Source organism: Hyperolius riggenbachi, chromosome 4, assembly GCF_040937935.1.
Source record: "Hyperolius riggenbachi isolate aHypRig1 chromosome 4, aHypRig1.pri, whole genome shotgun sequence".
Taxonomy (NCBI): Eukaryota; Metazoa; Chordata; class Amphibia; order Anura; family Hyperoliidae; genus Hyperolius; species Hyperolius riggenbachi.
Window position 1 is genome coordinate 405,571,835 of NC_090649.1, and position 20,021 is coordinate 405,591,855.

At 44.5% G+C, this 20,021-nt stretch overlaps 1 protein-coding gene across 2 annotated transcripts in view; it reads left to right on the forward strand.

Moving 5' to 3' along the window:
- Positions 1 to 20,021, forward strand: part of DNAAF10 (dynein axonemal assembly factor 10) — an 89,010-nt gene that overhangs the window by 23,385 nt on the left and 45,604 nt on the right. For both annotated transcript variants that reach the window (XM_068279600.1, XM_068279601.1), the window contains exons 2-3: positions 14,028 to 14,128; positions 18,335 to 18,465. In XM_068279600.1, the coding sequence (XP_068135701.1) occupies positions 14,028 to 14,128; positions 18,335 to 18,465 (232 nt within the window). The remainder of the gene's footprint in view (positions 1 to 14,027; positions 14,129 to 18,334; positions 18,466 to 20,021) is intronic.

Below are 20,021 nucleotides of genomic sequence, written 5' to 3' on the forward strand. Positions count from 1 at the left end.
GAGAGGAGGCACCCCAATGTGAGTGTCAGAAGTCAATGTTAGTGTTAGTAAGGAACAATCTTACCTCAATGTGGAGGTTAGAGAATGAATTTATTGGACACCATTACAAACAATGCATTTCTCGGGATTTACCCGCTTTTTCAGGTTAATAACACAGTGTCTTCCTGCAGCATGAGTAAGGAGAACCTCCTGGCTAACGCCGCCCGTTATAAGTACACAGATTGGTGAATGGAAACACATGTACCCATTCACAGATCAAAGTGCCTGTAATCAACACCTACATACATTAAATTATATAAAAATAAATATCCCCCATTAATTAACCCATTAACACCCCCCTCCCATAGTTACCAAAATAAAACACTTGTTAACACTTAGGTCTATCTGTACAGATATATCCGTCCAGATAGCCTGCACTCCTGCTGCGGCGCGGCGCGTGCTCCCGCTGCCCCTGAGATCAATGAATGGGAATACAGATCCCATTCAATGATCTATGTCTCCCTAAGAAAAAACGACGGCTTTTTCTGAAAAGCCATGATTTTTCTATGTCCCACTTCAGTTCCTGTAAGCAAGAGCTTTCGCTTACAGGACAAAAAAATCTAAAAATCAATGTGGCCATCTTGTGGCCGAATAGTAAAACTACATCTACATCATTTTTTTTTTTTTAAATATACACAATCAATTTGATTTAAAATCACCTGTTTACCTCCCCACTCCGAAAAAAACTCAAATAAAATGTTTAATACAAACAATTACAAAAAAAAAACAAAAAACAACAAATAGTTACCTAAGGGTCTGAACTTTTTTTTAATATGCAAGCGAGTCAAGCGAGTATATTACTATAATTTTTTAAATTATAAGCTTGTAAATCGTGATGGAAGCAAATTGAAAAAATGCACCTTTATTTCCAAATAAAATATTGACGCCATACATTGTTATAGGGGCATAATTTAAATGGTGTAATAACCGGGAAAACAGGCAAATAAAATATGTGGGTTTTAATTATGGTAGCATGTATTATTTTACAGCTATAATAGCTGAAAACTGAGAAATATTGAATTTTTTCAATTTTTTTCTTAATTTTCCCGTTAAAATGCATTTAGAAAAAAATAATTTTTAGCAAAATGTACCACCCAAAGAAAGCCTAATTGGTGGTGGAAAAAAACAGATATAGATCAATTAATTGTGATAAAGTTATTGGCGAATGAATGGGAGGTGAAAGTTGCTTGGATGCATAAGGTGAAACGACACTGTAGGCTGAAGTGGTTAAAGTTTAAAAAAAAAAGTGACATTTTACAAAAAAAATACATAAATAGCTACCTTCGGAATTCAACTTTTTAATATGTATGTCATGAGGGTATGTTACTATTATTTTTGCAAATTAGGGCTTGTAATATATTGTAAACCAGCAACGAAAATTAAAAAATACACCTTTATCTAAATAAAATATTGTCACCATATGTTATACTAGGGACATCATTTAAGTTTTGTAATAGCAGGGACAAATGGGCAAAGAAAATGTGTGGATTTTATCTACAGTAGCAATTGGTGGCGAAAAATAAACAAGATATAGATCATTTTGTTGTTATAAGTAGTGATAAAGTTATTGACGAATGAATGGAAGTAAAGGTGAAATGTGAAAATTGCTCTAGTCCATAAGGGGGAACACCACCTGTAGTGGTGAAGTTAGGCTCTTACCCTGTCCTGAGTGTACACAGTTGAAACTCACCTCTGAATGTTGCCTTAGAGAGATTGTGTTTTGAGTAGTATAGTTTTTATTGTTCTTTTCCGGTCGTGTCTCGGTACAACACGTGGTGGCAAGTGATTTGATTGTCTGTATGCACAACCCACTGGCTCTCTTGTTAACTTGCTCTCAGCTGACTGGTACATAGACTGTAATGCCAGATGCTGCGAAACAGCTGTGAAAGTGGTGACAGGCAGACATGGGTGTTGTGTACTCCTCAGGTGAACAGAGGTGCCAAAAGTGTAAAACAATATAATAAAAATTTTAAAACATGGATGTGGTGGATCTACCGATTGGTGGAAGGGCGGAAAACGTTCCACGTTTCTTCCTATCTACAGAGAGCGACTTCTTATTCCTGAGTGGGGACAGACTTGTTCTCCCCACCTGCTGTTTCAGTGGTTGCCTAGGAGGTAACCCATGTTTGTGAGTATCCTATACTTACCTTTCACCTATCCTCCCTTGATCCATACATGCTACACTATTGGGCTCTCGGTGTCCCTGTGTACTTCTCTTTCAGGTACTCCTCAGGCAGCCTTTGGAACTACTCGCTCCCCCAAGTAGTTCCAAAAATGAGTTTATCTGTACTGCACACCCTCATTCAGAATGTGTTTGTCTTCAGAAATATGAGGGGATGCAAGTAGTTCTGAAGGCTGCCCAAGGAGTACTGAAGACCTAGCAGGTTAAATGACTTCAGCTGGGGACAGCGGAGGAATGACAGGACGGACCGAGGACCAGGAAGGCTGAATGGTATCCGGAGCCTTCTCTCTTAGGTACCTATCCTACCTGGAGTGAGTTTCCTCTCTTCAGGTTTGCTTTAAGGTGGACCTGAACTCAACACTTCCTCTCTGCTCTAATAGATAAGCAACAGCATAATACTGCTCCTGCGGGAGCACGTGACTGTGCACACTCCTGCGGGAGCACGTGACTGTGCACACTCCTGCGGGAGCACGTGACTGTGCACACTCCTGCGGGAGCAGGTGACTGTGCACACTCCTGCGGGAGCACGTGACTGTGCACACTCCTGCGGGAGCACGTGACTGTGCACACTCCTGCGGGAGCACGTGACTGTGCACACTCCTGCGGGAGCACGTGACTGTGCACACTCCTGCGGGAGCACCTGACTGTGCACACTCCTGCGGGAGCACGTGACTGTGCACACTCCTGCGGGAGCACGTGACTGTGCACACTCCTGCGGGAGCACGTGACTGTGCACACTCCTGCGGGAGCACGTGACTGTGCACACTCCTGCCGGGGAGCACGTGACTGTGCACACTCCTGCCGGGGAGCACGTGACTGTGCACACTCCTGCCGGGGAGCACGTGACTGTGCACACTCCTGCCGGGGAGCACGTGACTGTGCACACTCCTGCCGGGGAGCACGTGACTGTGCACACTCCTGCCGGGGAGCACGTGACTGTGCACACTCCTGCCGGGGAGCACGTGACTGTGCACACTCCTGCCGGGGAGCACGTGACTGTGCACACTCCTGCCGGGGAGCACGTGACTGTGCACACTCCTGCCCGGGAGCACGTGACTGTGCACACTCCTGCCGGGGAGCACGTGACTGTGCACACACCACATTTTCAGCTAAAAGTAAAATTTGGAATATGGGGTATTGTTTTAATCAGGAAAGGCCAAAGAATTCATTTTTATGTGTTTTGTAACTGTGGTATCTGTCCGGTGATAATTAGCAAAGGTGGGAAATGAAAAATATATTTTCTGCATTTACGCTTATTTTTTTCCCCCATAAAATGTCTATAAAATAAAACAATTTGGGGGAAAAACGTTACCCAAAGAAAACCTAGATTGTACTGAAAAAAACCAAGAAAAAATATATATGTGAGAGAACGCGGAAAAGCCGCCGCTTGTGCTGCTAAGGAGGCGGCTGATTCCGCGCCCAATGCGGCGCTTTGCACGCGGAAGCGTGCGTCTGGTAACAGGGCAGAACGCGGAAAAGCCACCGCATGTAACAACAGTAAGGCGGCTGGTTCCGCGTCCAGTGTGGCGGTTGGCACGCGGCAGCGTGTCTGGTGTGGCTTAATCTGTTAGTGCACACAGGCTTAGGAATACGCACGCGCGCGCTGAGAGGCACGCCGATCAGCTGACTCCAGAGCAGGTTACTATTGGTTGATCAATTAGGGGTGGTGCCGGAGAGCACTACTCCATATATAGTTACTGCTGGCCAGTCTCAAGTTGTCTGCCGTTGCGAACACTACGTGGAAGCACTTAGACCTTAGTCAGATCCAACAGTGTGTTTGAACCAGGAGGACCTGGGAATTCACACTGAGCCAGGGAACTTGTGTTATCAATCTGTTATACTTCAGACTAGTTCCAGGGTGTAGAGACCACGGACCTCACACCCACACTAGGGAACTTGTGTTATCTATCTGTTATACTTCAGACGAGTTCCAGGGTGTAGAGACCACGGACCTCACACCCAGACTAGGGAACTTGTGTTATCTATCTGTTATACTTCAGACTAGTTCCAGGGTGTAGAGACCACGGAGCTCACACCAGACTAGGGAACTTGTGTTAGCTATCGGTTATTCATCAAACTAGTTCCAGGGTGTAGAGACCAAGGACCTCACACCCAGACTAGGCATTGTTGATATCTGTTATGACTTACTGCTTTCCTGACTATCCCTTTGATCTCTGATTCGGTACCTCGCATATCTGATATTCCATTGCCAGACCCTGCTTGCCTTGAATACCGAATCAGCCTTCTGTCTTTGTACTTTATCTGTCCGTGTGTTACCGACCAGGCGTGCCCGACCTCGAGAGCTATCTCTCCTCTTAAGAGATAGTCTCCAGATCAGATAGTGACATCCACCTTCAGGTGTCACTCACTCTCTGGTCCTTCCTACCTCCAGCCTGACTCCACCCCTTGGAGAGTCTCAGGCTGCTGGAAGGTTCCTGTTTCCTCAAAGAGCAGTATTCCTTTACTGCCTATTATCACCTGCTCAGCAGGTGCATTACTCAAAGTACTACTGTTACACCAAACACTCACATACCTATAGGTGTCCAGAGGTTAGCAATATATCTGTATTATCAGTGATTCTGCAGATCATCAATAATCAGGTATACAGTGGTGTGAAAAACTATTTGCCCCCTTCCTGATTTCTTATTCTTTTGCATGTTTGTCACACTTAAATGTTTCTGCTCATCAAAAACCGTTAACTATTAGTCAAAGATAACATAATTGAACACAAAAAGCAGTTTTAAATGATGGTTTTTATTATTTAGTGAGAAAAAAACCTCAAAACCTGCATGGCCCTGTGTGAAAAAGAAATTGCCCCCTGAACCTAATAACTGTTTGGGCCACCCTTAGCAGCAATAACTGCAATCAAGCATTTGCGATAACTTGCAACGAGTCTTTTACAGCGCTTTGGAGGAGTTTTGGCCCACTCATCTTTGCAGAATTGTTGTAATTCAGCTTTATTTGAGGGTTTTCTAGCATGAACCGCCTTTTTAAGGTCATGCCACAACATCTCAATAAGATTCAGGTCAGGACTTTGACTAGGCCTCTCCAAAGTCTTCATTTTGTTTTTCTTCAGCCATTCAGAGGTGACTTTGCTGGTGTGTTTTGGGTCATTGTCCTGCTGCAGCACCCAAGATCGCTTCAGCTTGAGTTGACGAATAGATGGCCGGACATTCTCCTTCAGGATTTTTTGGTAGACAGTAGAATTCATGGTTCCATCTATCACAGTATGCCTTCAAGGTCCTGAAGCAGCAAAACAACCCCAGACCATCACACTACCACCACCATATTTTACTTTTGGTATGCTGTTCTTCTGCTGAAATGCTGTGTTACTTCTACGCCAGATGTAACGGGACACGCACCTTCCAAAAAGTTCAACTTTTGTCTCGTCGGTCCACAAGGTATTTTCCCAAAAGTCTTGGCAATCATTGAGATGTTTTTTTAGCAAAATTGAGACGAGCCTTAATGTTCTTTTTGCTTAAAAGTGTTTGCGCCTTGGATATCTTCCATGCAGGCCGTTTTTGCCCAGTCTCTTTCTTATGGTGGAGTCGTGAACACTGACCTTAATTGAGGCAAGTGAGGCCTGCAGTTCTTTAGATGTTGTCCTGGGGTCTTTTGTGGCCTCTCGGATGAGTTTTCTCTGCGCTCTTGGGGTAATTTTTGTCAGCCGGCCACTCCTGGGAAGGTTCATCACTGTTCCATGTGTTTGCCATTTGTGGATAATGGCTCTCACTGTGGTTTGCTGGAGTCCCAAAGCTTTAGAAATGGCTTTATAACCTTTACCAGACTGATAGATTTCAATTACAGTACTTTTGTTCTCATTTGTTCCTGAATTTCTTTGGATCTTGGCATGATGTTTAGCCTTTGAGGTGCTTTTGGTCTACTTCTCTGTGTCAGATAGCTCCTATTTAAGTGATTTCTTGATTGAAACAGGTGTGGCCGTAATCAGGCCTGGGGGTGACTACAGAAATTGAACTCAGGTGTAATAAACCACCTTTAAGTTATTTTTAAACAAGGGGGGGCAATCACTTTTTCACACAAGGCCATGTAGATTTGGAGTTTTTTTTCTCACTAAATTAATAAAAACCATCATTTTAAAACTGCATTTTGTGTTCAATTATGTTATCTTTGACTAATAGTTAACGGTTTTTGATGAGCAGAAACATTTAAGTGTGACAAACATGCAAAAGAATAAGAAATCAGGAAGGGTGCAAATAGTTTTTCACACCACTGTATAGCTGCATTCTTGGTGATACTGCAGATCACCAATAATCAGATTCTCTCTGCGTGCTGACACCAATCGTTACAATATATCACTAAGATGGTATAAGTAATTAAAAAGCTACTGCTGTATCAAAGCGACACAGCTAAAGTGTCAAAAATGTCAGGAAACTGAAAGTGTGCCAGAGATGTTGTAAAAGGAAGATTTGATACTCGCCCATGGCTTCCCCCAGCAGCCATGCCTTGGGTATAGTCTGGGTCTTCTGCGCATGCGTAGACGTCTGTCAGTGTCTCCCAGACTCTATTTCGAGGTTGTGAGCACTCAAAACTCAGGATTTTCCTCTCTTGAGAGTTTTGCAGCTTTTCCAGGTATGGGGCCATTTTATATTCTCTTTGTAGAGACTGGTATATGGTTAGCTTTTGTGAATGTTTTATTTCACGCCTCCATTTTTCCACATAGTCTTCTTTGCTCTTAGCTGTGGTGTGTTTTATCTGGACTTTTGTTATGACCTGTGGGTCGGGGGTTGGAGGGAGTATAGAGCTGACCACGACTTTCAGTGCACACGGCTTTTCTTGGTCTTCATTGTGCAGCATGGCTTTGTAGTGGGGTGAGTCGGGGCTGCTGCTCTGTAGTTGGACCCAGAAGGACAACACTCTCTTCTGTATCTCAAGCAGTAATGGGAATCTCCCCAGCTCAGCTCGGCAGGCATTGTTTGAGGTACTTCGAAGGACATGGAGAAGGTGTTTGCAGAACTCAAGGTGGAACTCCGACCAAGAATTGAACTTTATCCCAATCAGTAGCTGATACCCCCTTTTACATGAGAAATCTATTCCGTTTCACAAACAGACCATCAGAGGGCGCTGTATGGCTGATTTTGTGCTAAAACCCCTCCCACAAGAAACAAGAAAAGTACATACTCTTGGCAGTTTCTTGTCTGTGACCTTGCTGCATTGTGGGAAATAGCTGTTGACAACTGTTTCCAACTGCCAAAAACCATGCAGCAGCTACATCACCTGCCAACAGTAAAAATGTTCACTGGAGTTCCTCTTTAGGTCTGGCAACTGTATGAGGCTTTAGCAACAGTAGCACTTTTTATGGGTCTAGTTCTAGAGCAGGAAATCCTTTTGTCATACACTTTCCACTGAAAATAACCAGATTATTATCATGCATGTCTGTTTATATTGCCCAGCTTTAATTAAAGAGCTTTATAGAATGCTGAATTCACATAAAACAATGTTCTAATAAATGCAAACAAACTGTGTGAGAACTAGATTTCACAGCTACAGCAATTAACATGATTTTCAATAGGAAACTATTGCTTAATTTATGTGATGTTCGATTTAGCCAATCCCTTCTCAGAACACAAGCCTGCTGTAAATCAAGATGTGACTGTGTTGCGGTCTGTGTTTACAGCATGCCTGGCCTGTGCTACAAGTAACCATGAAGAGGTTAATAGACATTGCACAGAACACTCTTCTAGCTGGTAATTTAAAATGTACTTGTACTTAACATTTCATAGTGCAGAGTGAGTCCCAGGGGATTTTACAGGCCTGTTTTGATTTTGTTGTCTCTGGCACTCTGGGGTGATACGAGTCCACAGGGAGAGAGTCACTAAACTTTCTTGGTTCTCCTGGGTCAGGAGGGAGATAGTGAGACATGTAAACACTTGAGATCATCTGACTTCTAAGAAGGGTTTCGCCCACATGTGCCACTTTAAAGTGCACCTGTTGCCAATGTGCAGAAGAGAGCACACTTGGAGGCAGGGTGAGCAGGAACCCTATGAAGCTAATGCTGGTGATGGTCTCTGCCATTCAGTAAAAATGTGCTTAGGTAGTTTTTTCTGTGCAAGTACCAGGATTTAGTGGTAACTTGAAAGTTATTATTACCGTAAATTGTGTGGACAGTTTCCCAAGATTATTTGCATGAGCCCTTCACATTATGTTTACCTGCTCCTGCGCATCACCGGGTCTTCCTGGCAGCCGCACGCTCTATGCTGCATACCTCTGACTCCTGATGCATGTCACATGATCCGGATCTGGAGGTATGCAAGTATAGAGCGTCTGCCTACTGAGAAGAACAGAGGAGAACTGATGCACTAGAGCAGGTAAGGCTAGGATTACAGTGAATGTACTGTCAGTGCATCATTTGTCGACCTGACGTGTTGCCAGTACAATGTAATGGCATTGAATCTGGTGCAGCAGACAGCGCACTACTCCATGCATTTTCAGCAGACCCATTGCCTTTACATTGAGACGGGCATGGAATCTGACTGGCAATGGATGTGTTGGCGCAGCAAATCCACTTTAAAGCTACTGTGCCAGAGGGGGATAAGATTGTGGTGAAATGAGGATGGACAAACGTTTTTGGGGAGAGGGGTTTGGATCCTAGGGAAGAGGCCTCATGCAATTTTTGTTGATTGATCCCATGGGTTCTTGTTACTGAAGCGGGTTGTTTGGGCGCCGCTATAGGTACCTATTGAAATATCGAATTGAGGGGTAATTTGGGCACCTGCGGCACGCAATAAATAGCAGGCGCTGGTCCAGTGGTACAGCACAAATATTTATCAGGTGCCCTGGAGACCGAATTGTGCCTCAATACCGATATTTCAATAGGAGCCTATGGCAGCACCCGAGATATGACAGTTTCCTTTTTCTTGTGTGTGTGTGTGTGTGTGTGTGTGTGTGTGTGTGTGTGTGTGTGTGTGTGTGTGTGTGTGTGTGTGTGTGGGGGGGGGGGGGGGGGGGGGGTGATTTGGCAAGGGTCAGCTAACGTTATGTGCGTGGGGGGTTTAAGGTTAGGCATCAGGTAGGTACCATTGTTTGTGTGGGGGGTTTAGGCGTCAGGTAGGTAGTTTGTGCAAAGGGGGAGTTAGGTTTCAGGTAGGAAGTTTGTGCCTTGGGGGGGGGAAGTTCAGGGTTAGAGGTCAGGTAGGCAGCTTGTGTGTGTGTGGAGGGGTTCTATGGTTAGGGGTCGGGGAGGAAGTTTGTGCAAAGGGGGGGTTAGGTGTCAGGTGGAAAGTTTGTGCTGTGGTGGGGGGTTCAGGGTTGGGGGTCAGGTAGGAAGTTTGTGCGGGGGGCAGGGAGGAGGTTTATGTGGGGGAAATTAGGGTTAGACGTCATGGGGAAGTTTGCGCAGAGGGTGTTAGGGTTATGTGTCAGGTAGGATGCTTGGAGGGGGGAGGTGTCATGGGGAAGTTTGCGCAGAGGGTGTTAGGGTTATGTGTCAGGTAGGAAGCTTGGAGGGGTAGGTGTCATGGGAAAGTTTGTGCGGAGGGTGTTAGGGTTATGCGTCAGGTAGGAAGCTTGGGGGGGCGGGTAGGGGGAGGTGCCAGGTAGGAAGTTGTGCAGAGGGGGTAAGGGTTAGGAGTCAGGTAGGGGTAGCTTGTGGAGGGGGGGGGGGGGGTGATTTAGGTGTCGGGGGAGGGTTCTGTGTGTAGGGTTAGGCTTAGCCATAGTAAAGTATTGGTACTAAATGCCAATATTTTACTATTGGGATCATTGGGCAACCAAATTTCCATTTGATTTTTTTCAGCATACACCTTGTCACACCCCTCTCTGCTGGATTAGCTCAGTGGGATTCTGCCTGTTAAAACTAGCTTAATTTCAGGTGCTTCAGCGAGATGATGATGATGATGAGATGATGCTGATTTCTCTGGAGGCAAATGATCATCTCTAATTCCCATCAAGCGTGTGACACACACTGATTATATTTGTTATAGAGCCCAGTGTCACTTCTCCCATTTGCATCCAAACTACTTGAACGCCATATACATGCAGAATTAAGCCATTATTTATCTGCTAACTGCATACATAGAGAAAAGTGAAAATGGCAGCGCATCTAACCAAGATGCACCTGACATTGCAAAGGGCTACCTAGCCTCTTAAAGGCACAACTGTGCTCATAGCAGTAGAACAGGTGCATTAGAACTAATGCATCTCACAATACAATAATGGAAGCAAATCCATGCGTTACACATTATCAACTTATTAGGGGACCTTACCCTTGTCTTATTGAGAGAGACATCAGTTCAGTAGCAGGGACGGCTCGTGCAGCCTTCTCTCGGGGTCCCCGCCCTAACCTACGTTTAAAATCACCCAGCAATATGGGAACATGCTTGCAGCATTGCCTTGGGAGCAGCCGGCCATATAAAGGGGAAGGGGCGGGGCGTGGGCGGCGCCCCAGGCTCTCTCACTGCCTGGGGACACCGCCCACAACCCCACCCCAACCCAAAGGAAAGAAATATACAATTGCATACATAGAGAAAAGTGAAAATGGCAGCGCATCTAACCAAGATGCACCTGACATTGCAAAGGGCTACCTAGCCTCTTAAAGGCACAACTGTGCTCATAGCAGTAGAACAGGGGCATTAGAACTAATGCATCTCACAATACAATAATGGAAGCAAATCCATGCGTTACACATTATCAACTTATTAGGGGACCTTACCCTTGTCTTATTGAGAGAGACATCAGTTCAGTAGCAGGGACGGCTCGTGCAGCCTTCTCTCGGGGTCCCCGCCCTAACCTACGTTTAAAATCACCCAGCAATATGGGAACATGCTTGCAGCATTGCCTTGGGAGCAGCCGGCCATATAAAGGGGAAGGGGCGTGGCGTGGGCGGCGCCCCAGGCTCTCTCACTGCCTGGGGACACCGCCCACATATTGCTGGGTGATTTTAAACGTAGGTTAGGGCGGGGACCCCGAGAGAAGGCTGCACGAGCCGTCCCTGCTACTGAACTGATGTCTCTCTCAATAAGACAAGGGTAAGGTCCCCTAATAAGTTGATAATGTGTAACGCATGGATTTGCTTCCATTATTGTATTGTGAGATGCATTAGTTCTAATGCACCTGTTCTACTGCTATGAGCACAGTTGTGCCTTTAAGAGGGTAGGTAGCCCTTTGCAATGTCAGGTGCATCTTGGTTAGATGCGCTGCCATTTTCACTTTTCTCTATGTATGCAGTTAGCAGATAAATAATGGCTTAATTCTGCATGTATATGGCGTTCAAGTAGTTTGGATGCAAATGGGAGAAGTGACACTGGGCTCTATAACAAATATAATCAGTGTGTGTCACACGCTTGATGGGAATTAGAGATGATCATTTGCCTCCAGAGAAATCAGCATCATCTCATCATCATCATCATCTCGCTGAAGCACCTGAAATTAAGCTAGTTTTAACAGGCAGAATCCCACTGAGCTAATCCAGCAGAGAGGGGTGTGACAAGGTGTATGCTGAAAAAAAGCAAATGGAAATTTGGTTGCCCAATGATCCCAATAGTAAAATATTGGCATTTAGTACCAATACTTTACTATGGCTAAGCCTAACCCTACACACAGAACCCTCCCCCGACACCTAAATCACCCCCCCCCCCCTCTCCACAAGCTACCCCTACCTGACTCCTAACCCTTACCCCCTCTGCACAACTTCCTACCTGGCACATTAGTTCTAATGCACCTGTTCTACTGCTATGAGCACAGTTGTGCCTTTAAGAGGCTAGGTAGCCCTTTGCAATGTCAGGTGCATCTTGGTTAGATGCGCTGCCATTTTCACTTTTCTCTATGTATGCAATTTATCTGCTAACTCCCTACTTGATCAGTTCCAGTCTGGCTTTCGCTCCAACCACTCCACGGAAACAGCCCTTACCAAAGTGGCCAATGACCTTCTTACAGCCAAATCCAAAGGTCAATTTTCCATACTCATCCTTCTTGACCTGTCATCAGCATTTGATACTGTCGACTACACCTTACTCCTACGAATACTTTCAAATGTAGGAATAAAGGGCCTTGCTCTCACATAGTTATCTTCCTACCTCTCTGGAAGGTCCTTCACAGTCTCCTACTCAGATCAAATCTCTTCTCCTCATGCTTTGTCTGTCGGGGTTCCTCAAGGCTCTGTCCTTGGTCCCCTCCTCTTTTCCATCTACATGCACAGTCTTGGTGATTTAATCAACTCATTCGGGTTTCAATACCACCTCTATGCAGACGATACACAACTGTACCTCTCTGCCCCAGACCTTAACTCCCTCCTTAAACGTGTTCCTGACTGCTTGTCTGCTATTTCCTCCTTCATGTCCTCTCGCTTCCTAAAACTTAATATGAGTAAAACTGAACTAATAATTTTTCCACCGTCTCTGTCCACCTCCCTGCCTAAAGTAACAATAAATGTTAATAACACTTCCATAACTTTATTTCCCAAAGCTCGGTGCTTGGGGGTGATATTCGACTCATCTCTCTCTTTTATTCCTCGTGTTCACTCCATAACCAGCTCCTGCCATCTCCAACTCAAAAACATATCTCGCATCCGTCCTTTTCTCACTCAAGACACAACTAAAATGTTAATACATGCTCTCATAATTTCTCGTCTGGACTACTGCAACATACTACTCGGTGGACTACCTTCTAACAGACTAGCCCCGCTCCAGTCGGTACTGAACTCAGCTGCTCGTCTCATTCATCTTTCTTCTCGATCTTCCTCTGCCGACCCTCTTTGTCAAGCTCTTCACTGGCTGCAAATTAACCAGAGGATTCAGTTCAAACTCCTAACCCTAACCTACAAAGCTCTCCACAATCTCTCTCCCCGGTACATATCCTCACTAATTTCCAGATACAAACCCAATCGCAATCTCAGATCGGCACATGATCTTCTGTTGTCCTTCTCTAGAATCAAATCCTCACATTCACGTTTACAAGACTTCGCACGCGCTTCACCCCTCCTCTTGAATGCCCTCCCTCAACACATCCGTCACTCGCCAACCTTTGTTGCCTTTAAACGCTCTCTAAAAACTCACTTGTTCCGACAAGCTTATGCGCTACCTTAGGCCACTTCCCTTTGTCCTAAGACCAAATTGCACTCCTACTAGGTATCCTAAAACCTAGGTTCTCAACGTGTGGTACGCGTACCCCAGGGGGTACTTCTGATGGTTCCAGGGGGTACTCGGGCTTCATATACTTAGCCAAGAATAACACATTTAAAGTTTTAGAAAATTACAAATCTTATATAAACAACTCCAAATTAGTATTTTAGCTAATTAAAAGCAATATTAAATGCTTGGAAATTGTTTAGAACCAATTATAATGTACTCTGATTAAATATATATTTGTCAAGGGGTACTTTTGATAATGTTTACTACGCTAGGGGGTACTTGGCCAGTACAGGGTGTTAAAAGGGGTACATACCAATAAAATGTTGAGAAACACTGTCCTAAAACACACTGCCTGTATATATTTGCTGCATACTAGCCCTCCTCCTGTTCCCGACCCCCCCCCCTCCCCATTCCCTTTAGATTGTAAGCTCGCAAGGGCAGGGTTCTCTCCCCCTTTTGTTCTTGGTAACCATTATACATTTTATTCATCATGTTGATTTTATCACTGTCATTACCACTTCCATATTTGTATTTGTATCATTCTTTGTATTTTGTCACTAATTATGTATCTTGTATTTTGGTGTACACCATTGTCTGTATTATAATGTACCCCATGTTTGTTTCTTACTTTGTACAGCGCCACGGAATATGTTGGCGCTTTATAAATCAATAATAATAATAGTTGTGACACACTTTGTAATGGTGATCATTATGTTTCCTAGATTGAAAAGGCCAAGCCTCTGAAATGTGGGACGTTTGGTGCCAGCTCGTTGCAGCAGAGATATCTGGCCACAGGAGACTTTGGGGGAAATCTCAATGTCTGGTAAGATTCCATTACTTTACAACCCCATACCCAATCCAAAAGAGGAAGCAGCTACTGTATGCTGTGCATGTGTACAGGCTACTGATAAAGAGGGACAACTTTCAAATACAGTTTCTCTCAGTATCAGTACAATCTCCTTATAGTAAGCGCTGATATAGTTAACCTCTGGCTAAAAGTAAATCAAGTCCCCAGGTCTTGAACATGCAACTGCATAAATATACAAAGTATGATGAATCCTGTTATAGTGAACTAGTTTGGCAGGTTCCATGAACTTTACTATTAGTGAATTCTACTCTAATTAGACATCGTAGGGCAGGCAGGTCTCTGAAGCAGCTGTGCTATAATTCCTGGGTTGCAATTTATAGTGCCTCCAATATGATGCTCCCCTTAGTATAGTGCCCCCAATACTGATCAATACTTGATTGAAAGTAACTAAATACAGAGTGGCCAAAATATTAGAGACACCCCTTTTTTTGAAAGTAAACCACTCCAACAGTGATGGTTTAACAACGCAGGGGTTATGGAATGCACAGCTTCGGACAACGTACTTATCAAAGAGGTTAATGTCAAAATGGGTAAGACAAAGAATTCAGTGACTTTGAAAGAGGGATGATCACCGGTGCCCTCACCCAGCAGTATCTCGGGTGTTTAGAGAGTGGCAGTGAAGAAAAAAAACCTTCAAGCAATAAGCACTATTCTGGTCAAAAAAGGCTGTTGAACTAGAGAGGTGAAAGGCAAATAGCATGCATGGTCCACAGCAACAGAAGAGCAACCACTGAACAAATTGTAGCTGGATTTAATGTAGGCGCATCACAAAGCACAACAAGATGGACTTTGGGAAGGATGGGCTTTAGCAGCAGAAGATCATCAAGAGTGTCTTTTGATATCACAGAAAAAAAGACACCTGTTGTGGGCGCTTGCCACCGTGTTCGATCGGTCTCAAATTGGATTGAGGAACATCAGTAAGAGTTTAACCTGCTTCCATGGCCAGCTCAGTCCCCTGACCTGAATCCTATTAAGCATTTGTGGTATGAAGTCAAAAGATCACTTCAAAGCCTGGAAACACCACCATCCAATCTGACCCAACTTAGAGCCACCATTATGTCAGCATGGGCCGACATTCCTCAGGAACAGTATCAGCATCTTGTTGAGCCCATGCCAAGAAGAATATCAGCTGTGATCAGACCTAACGGTGTCAACTAGTTATTAGAGGCTGTCTCTAATTTTTTGGGCCACTCAGCATTTGTCAGCCTTCATATCCCTCTCACTTTTTTAGGTGTGCTTTAAATACGCAGAGTTTGATTGATCAGGGTTATAAAACACCGGAGAGAAAGAACGCAAGAACAAGAGGAAGATCGATTTTTATTTAATAAATTCACGTCGTCCAAGATTTTATTAACCTGTTTTAGATGCAGCCTGTTGAAATGTATGTCCTGTTTGCAGCCTCTTTTCCCTGCCGGGATGTAGATTTCAACAGTTGGGCTCTGCGTGCTCCTGCAATGTTAACCCTCCTGGCGGTTAATTTTTTTTGCCACTTAGGCAAAAATCCTTTTTTTTTTTTATTTTTTTTTTTGTTTCATGTAAAGCTACCAGAGTGGTAGCTACATGAAACACCACTAGAGGGCGCATGTGTCCCTCTAGTGCGATCGTCGCCGGCATCAAAAGCAAACAGGGGAACGCGTAAATAACGCGCTCCCCTGTTTGGCTTCTCCTGTCGCCATGGCGACGATCGGAATGACGTCATGGACGTCAGCCGACGTCCTGACGTCAGACGTCTCCGATCCAGCCCATAGCGCTGCCCGGAACTCATTGGTCCGGACAGCGCAGGGCTCTGGCGGGGGGGGCCTCTTGCGCCGCTGCGTGCGGGCGATCGCCGCAGAGCGGCGGCGATCGAGCTGTACGCGCGGCTAGCAAAGTGCTAGCTGCACGTAAGGCAGTTTAAAGTGCGCAAATCGCCCCACCAGGGGCTGAGATATCTTCCTGCGCGGCATAGCCCGAGCTCAGCTCGGGTTTACCGCCAGGAAGGTTAATGCTCCCATTGCTGCTAACCTCAGCTGTCTGACGGCTGAGCTCTGTGTGCTGACCAGGGCTCCATTTCATGGGCTCCTGACCCTGTGATCACTGTGAGCCAATCACATTGATGTCAAATATAAAAAAAAAATATAAAAACCGAGCACCGATTGTTTTTTATATCACCCTCTCCAAAAGAGAGGTTCTAAACTGACACTGCCTTTGGAGGGTCACCATTACTTACCTATGGGGTGCTGCTTCTCTTCCCCCCCCCCCTCCCCCACATCGCGCCATCTTCGCTTCACACCAGCTGCAGCGGCCACAGTTTGTATCTCCAGGCTGTGTTGTGATCCTGTGCCGTGATGCATGGCAGGCAGGAGGAAAAAAATTAATCAGTGTTTGGTTCCCTTTAAGGGGCCAGAGCTGGAAGGTCTGGAAAAGGTTAAAGATGAGTTCTTACTGTGGGTGTGGACATTACTGCAGTAGCAAAACTCTAATTCACTAACCTTTCAGCAATCCTTACTGTCTTCCAATATGACTCGGATAAAGCTTGCAAACGTTCAGGCCTGCTTCGCACTGGGTACGATTGGAGGTCGTTTGCATTGCAATTGCTGAATCGGAAAAGCAATTGCCGAAAAATTGCCCTAAAAAGCATGAACAGTAAGTGATAACAATTGTGATTTTTGGTATGAAAATGCTCTGTTGCCAATTTTTTCTAGTCCAGACTTGTTTATGTCTAATCTTCATTCAGTCTTCTCCATCCTCGCTAAATCAACTCAATAGTAGCATGATGTCAAACGACTGGAGACCGAAGTAGAAATATGCTGCTCTGTCAACTTCCTGCTCACACCTACTCAGTCCGGAACACTCCCCTTTAGTCACATGGGCATGTAGGGATAAAGTGATTGCTCTGCCTGCTGATTACACATCTTCCTACTGACAGGTAGTTTTTTCAGGATTGTAGAAGCTAAGGGGGGCTTCAGGCTGACTGAGGGAGCTATGAATTTGTGCAGCAGGTATTTTCCCCTCTATTATTTTACAAAAACTTAAACTTTTTATTCATATTTGTTTTACTTTCTTTTATTTTTTTATTTAACCATATTGTTGTTACTGTTGCTGGAAATTACCTCAATGCCGCAATGCATGGAGCAGTGCTTTTTCCCGCAGGTAGTTTTGGGCGCAGCCGGCACCACCATAGACTATAATAGGAATTACAGCTATAGCGGAGCTGAAGTTGCTTATAAAACCCAATAATTCGGCCTCCAGCAATAGCTGGAAGCCGAATTATATCATTCCCCACCATCCATGGCGGCCTGGATGGAGAATAGTTTTTAACACGGCCGGGACTTGTGCAGAAGCAGGATCAGTCATATACCAGCTGTATCCTGTGCCCAAGTCTACCAGCGCTGATTTCAAATGTATGCGCAATGCATGTGTTTTCCAGCGTTGCAAATGAACCATTGCTTAGCAAGGGGTTAAGTGGTTGTTTTCCTCTGACACAAGCTGCATAGGCACGTCTACTGGCTGTGATTACGGTATCCTTTAGTGCTTCATACCTGGCACACACCATGCAATTTCCTGTCAGATCGATGGGTCAAAATTATAATTTCCAATAGGTCTGATCTGATTTCCGATCGTTTTCTGATCTATTTAGAACAGAAGCGATCATAAAATCAATTTAAAAAAACGATGGGAAATCAGATCAGACCTGACGGAAATTATCGATTTGACCTGTCGATCTGACAGCAAATTGCATTGTGTGTACCAGGCATTAGATATGTTTTGTTGTGCCTTACGCTGGAGAATGTCTTCTACAGTCAGAGCCTTACCAGTCTGGCGTTGCCCTTATAATTTCTTGCTGCTTCTAATCAGTTTATGATAAAGTTTTATAGGGTTCGTTCCTTTCTAGTACTAGTGTACAGTGCAGCTAAGCTTTACATTGCGATAAGTGGATAGGATAGTACAGGACAGGCAGATCACATGTAATGTACTTACCACTAGCTCTCATCTCTGCTTTACAAGCCTTTATATGTGATATAGGAGTTGTCCAGCGCCACCTGGTGGCGCTAAGAGGTTATTTATGTTGCTAGGATCTCACATGGAAAAACCACTTTGAGGCTGCATCCCTTTCCCATTAGGGTAATCTATGTTTGAGCAATAATATTAATTTGTCAATTGATTTTTTTTTTGTGCTAGGAATCTGGAGGCTGCTGACACACCGGTGTATTCAGTGAAAGGACACACGGAAATCATAAATTGCGTTGACGGAGTTGGAGGCTTAGGCATTGGGGAAGGAGCCCCAGAGATTGTCACAGGGAGCCGTGATGGTAGGTTGAGTCTGTAACAGGTGCTTGCTATCTCTTCATGTAGTCATCGGCAGAAAGTTTTGTTTTTATTCCATTTTGTCCAGGTCACACATTTTTCTATTACCTTACTGTCACATGGCTACTGGTTAAATTGTAAGTCAAAACGTATTGTAAGTGCCAAGCTTTATTTTGTACTAAGTTCCTAAAGTCGGGCAGGTTTTTCAGAACCAGTGAAAGGAGCATTAGTGAAAAGCAATGTAAATGCAACCTATCCTAATCCTTTATCTGGGCTGCTGTTTACATTTTGCACCAGTATTCCTGTAGTGTCTTGGAACTGGTTTTGATATATCTGTCCCCTTGTGTGGACTGGCCATGTCACATAAATACATCTACACCAAGCATACATATAAGATGGGTTAAAGAGGAGCCTTGCTCAATGCACCATTACATACCTATGGGGTGCTGCTTCTTTGGCCTGTTCAGGATTCTCCATCTTCTCAAGCCAACCACAGCTTCTGTCGGTATTTGTAATTCCCGGCGCACATGTTGCAACCCCAAAACTCCCTCACTCCCAGCGGCACACAAACCATTACAAACCTCCTGTACAATGATCAATATAAACACTAGGAGAACCTGGCGCACGATGGCTGGAGGATGCAATGTCCCTGAAAACCAGCCGCTGTGTAAAATATTTGAAGACAGTACCTGCAAGCAGCATAGGTATAAGGGAAATACCTCCTGCTGTTACATGAAGTCCTCCGTGGGCATAAGTTCCGTGCTATATGCACAATCACCGCTCACGCTGATGTACTGGATCTGACTGAGGACGCCAAGTCTCTCCACCAGAAGTGATGTTGCACACTCTGCGCTCTGCGTTCCAAAGGATATGCAGGATGCTGTCGGCTCAATTCCTGTATATGGAAGCACAGAGAGGACACACCATAGTGCAGACTGCGCCTAGTGTTGGACAGACCCCACAACGATTGTACTTATTGACAAATGCTTGTTTATTAACATATCAAAAATTAAAATCCCAATCCGGGTTTCGGCCTGCAGCCTTCCTCGGGGGACCCTGAGATTTCTGACCTAGGCAGCTTTTTTCACCAGTGCGCCCTCTGCTCTCTTTTTTATATTTGCACTCCTGTACAAGGATGTTTGTTTTTTACAAAGGAAAAAAAGCTGCACAATGCACTTTATGCTAGGTACACACCATACAATTTTGTGTTATGCTGGGAATACATGGTTCGTTTCTACTACTCGATTCTCCACTCGATCAGACGTGTCGGAAATTATCTGTCGAGCCATCGATCTGCGGCAGAAAACGAACCGTGTATTCCCAGCATTAGATGGTTCAATAGATAATTTCCGACATGTCCGGTCTTATTTTGAGTAGTTTTTCTGATCGATTTCTCATAGAAGTGAATGGAAATAGATAAGAAAAGATAACAGAATCGAAAAATCGATCGGATGGAAAATCAAGTAAAAAAACGCATCGTGCCTACCCAGAGTAAAGGTTCACTTTAAGTCCAACAGGAGACATACGCTATACATGTGATAACATTTAATTTCATTCAAAG